The 2,195-nt window shown below is 34.7% G+C and overlaps 1 protein-coding gene across 1 annotated transcript; it reads left to right on the top strand.

The window, feature by feature from the left end:
- Positions 1-482: 482 nt before the first annotated feature.
- LOC125877651 (protein ASPARTIC PROTEASE IN GUARD CELL 1-like) lies at positions 483-1,790 on the top strand. Its single transcript, XM_049558880.1, has one exon. The coding sequence runs from the start codon at positions 483-485 to the stop codon at positions 1,788-1,790; it is 1,308 nt and encodes a 435-aa protein (XP_049414837.1).
- Positions 1,791-2,195: the final 405 nt, after the last annotated feature.

Below are 2,195 nucleotides of genomic sequence, written 5' to 3'. Positions count from 1 at the left end.
CATAATTCTGACATAATAATACCAATATAGCTTGTTCACCAATCAAACGGCCAAAAGTATGTCATTAAATTAGCATGTCCTCGTTTAATATCGACATTACAATCTTTATGTAACGTGTTCATGGACAAATATTATTAGACAGAGGGAGTATATAATTGATGAGATGTAAATAGGAATTTTAATTAATAAAGTTCCTAAATAGCATAGATTCCCTAAGATTAATTCATTCTCTTTTTAGGAATGTCTTTCTTGGAAAATAAAATATTTTCCTTAATTGGACAAAAATATAAAGAGAATCAAACCTCTATATTTAACTATGTGTTTCTTCCTATTTGCATAAACAAATTGAAGCAATGGAAAAGATCCTCCATTTTCATCTTTTCACTTCTATTATTTTCTCAATTCTATTTATTGTGTTGGGAAATACAAATTCTCTATCACCCCTCAACTCAACTTACATAATGCAAGCTAGAAAAAGATTTATGTCTCTCGATCAGACTAAGCTTCCCGATCCTCCAATGCCATCCTATACTTTTACTGTCTACCATCGCGATGTATTTGAAAAATCAAAATTCAAGGACTACGACTCGTTGCATGAAAATAGACTTGCTCGATCTCATGCTAGAGCAAATTATTTAGCTTCGGTTATTAAATCTCAAAATGGTGCACAAGGAGGTGAGATGCTCGAGCTGGTCCCAAAATCAACGGATACTATCTACAGGAATGGTGAGTATGTCGCGACTTTTTTGATTGGCACTCAAATGATCAAAAATTACTTGTTAATAGACACTGGAAGTGATTTAGTTTGGTGGCAATGTGGACCATGTGAGGCATGTTACAAACAAGATCAACCTCTATATGATTCTACTGCATCCAAAACATTTCGAATAATCGGCTGTAATAAATATGCTTTAAGGTGCAGGACTGTGGATCCGGCCTTTCATTGTAATCAAGAAAATTTTGAGTGTAGATATGATTTGGTCTACGGGGATCATGTGCAAACAAAAGGTTTCATAGCGGATGATGTGATTACTTTTAATTTAGATGACCATCGAACGATTAGGATCACATTTGGATGTAGCAAAGATCAAACTGGTGAAAAAAATTTCAGTGCTTTCTCTGCTGGGATTCTTGGCCTTGGTCGTGGCGATGGTCAATATTCTTTACCATCTCAATTTAGGGGTCACATAATGTCTATGTGTCTACCAACTTTTAATTCAGGAAAAGGATCAGCTCTTAGTTTCCATACAAGCAAGTGGCCAAGAGCAACATCAGCAAAACTGTTATTTAACTATAGGTTCCCTTCATTATATTATGTCAACATTAATAAAGTTTATATTAACGATCGAGAAGTTCCAGTGAGTCCTTCATGGTGGAAATTTAAATCAGATATGGGTGGTGGAATGTTGGTAGATACAGGGACAACTTTTACCCTTTTACCTCATGATTTTTATATCGTATTCCGTTACATATTCAGAGAAGAAGTACGAGATATTCCTATGGCTGAAGATCCAAGCAATACTTTCGACACTTGCTATAGGGAATATCCGAGTGGTGGTAACTTATACTTTCCTGTAGTGAAGTTGTACTTTGGCAGCGTAAACTCGAGTACAATGTTGCTTCTGACACAAGAACGAGTTATTGTGAACCATCGGGGGGTCTACTGCTTGGCTTTTGTTGGATGGGATTACGATTTTTCAATATTAGGCATGACTCAACTCCAAGGAGTAGGATTAACTTTTGATAGTTCAGCAAGTACTTTGTCATTTGACATAGATGCATGTGATTGAGTATAAAAATTGGTACTAAATGTTATTCTGTTTTGTTAGTCGCATCAATAGGTGCCTTGGAACAAATTCTTCAGTCATCTTACCGTCCAACTAGTCTTTCTTCCATATTTCTTTTTGGGCCAGCCCAGCATATCAAGCCCTTTGCCAACAAATTCATTCTCTCAATTTAAGAAATATTTTTGTTTATTAGACAAAATAATATGTAGGAGTCAAATTTTGCAGTTTTGATAAGAAAATCTACTATGGGAAAAATTGAATTTACATATTAACTCCTTTTGGATCGTTTTTGCTGTTAGTCCAAGAGAATTGAATTTACATATTAACTCCTATCTTGACATAAACTAGTATATATATATATATATGAGTAAGGAGTAGTAGACATATCTCAAACCAAATCAAGCAATT

The sequence above is a fragment of the Solanum stenotomum genome, chromosome 9 (genome assembly GCF_019186545.1).
Source record: "Solanum stenotomum isolate F172 chromosome 9, ASM1918654v1, whole genome shotgun sequence".
NCBI classification, from domain to species: Eukaryota; Viridiplantae; Streptophyta; class Magnoliopsida; order Solanales; family Solanaceae; genus Solanum; species Solanum stenotomum.
Note: the sequence above shows the minus strand (reverse complement) of the source record. Positions and strands in the feature narration are given on the sequence as shown.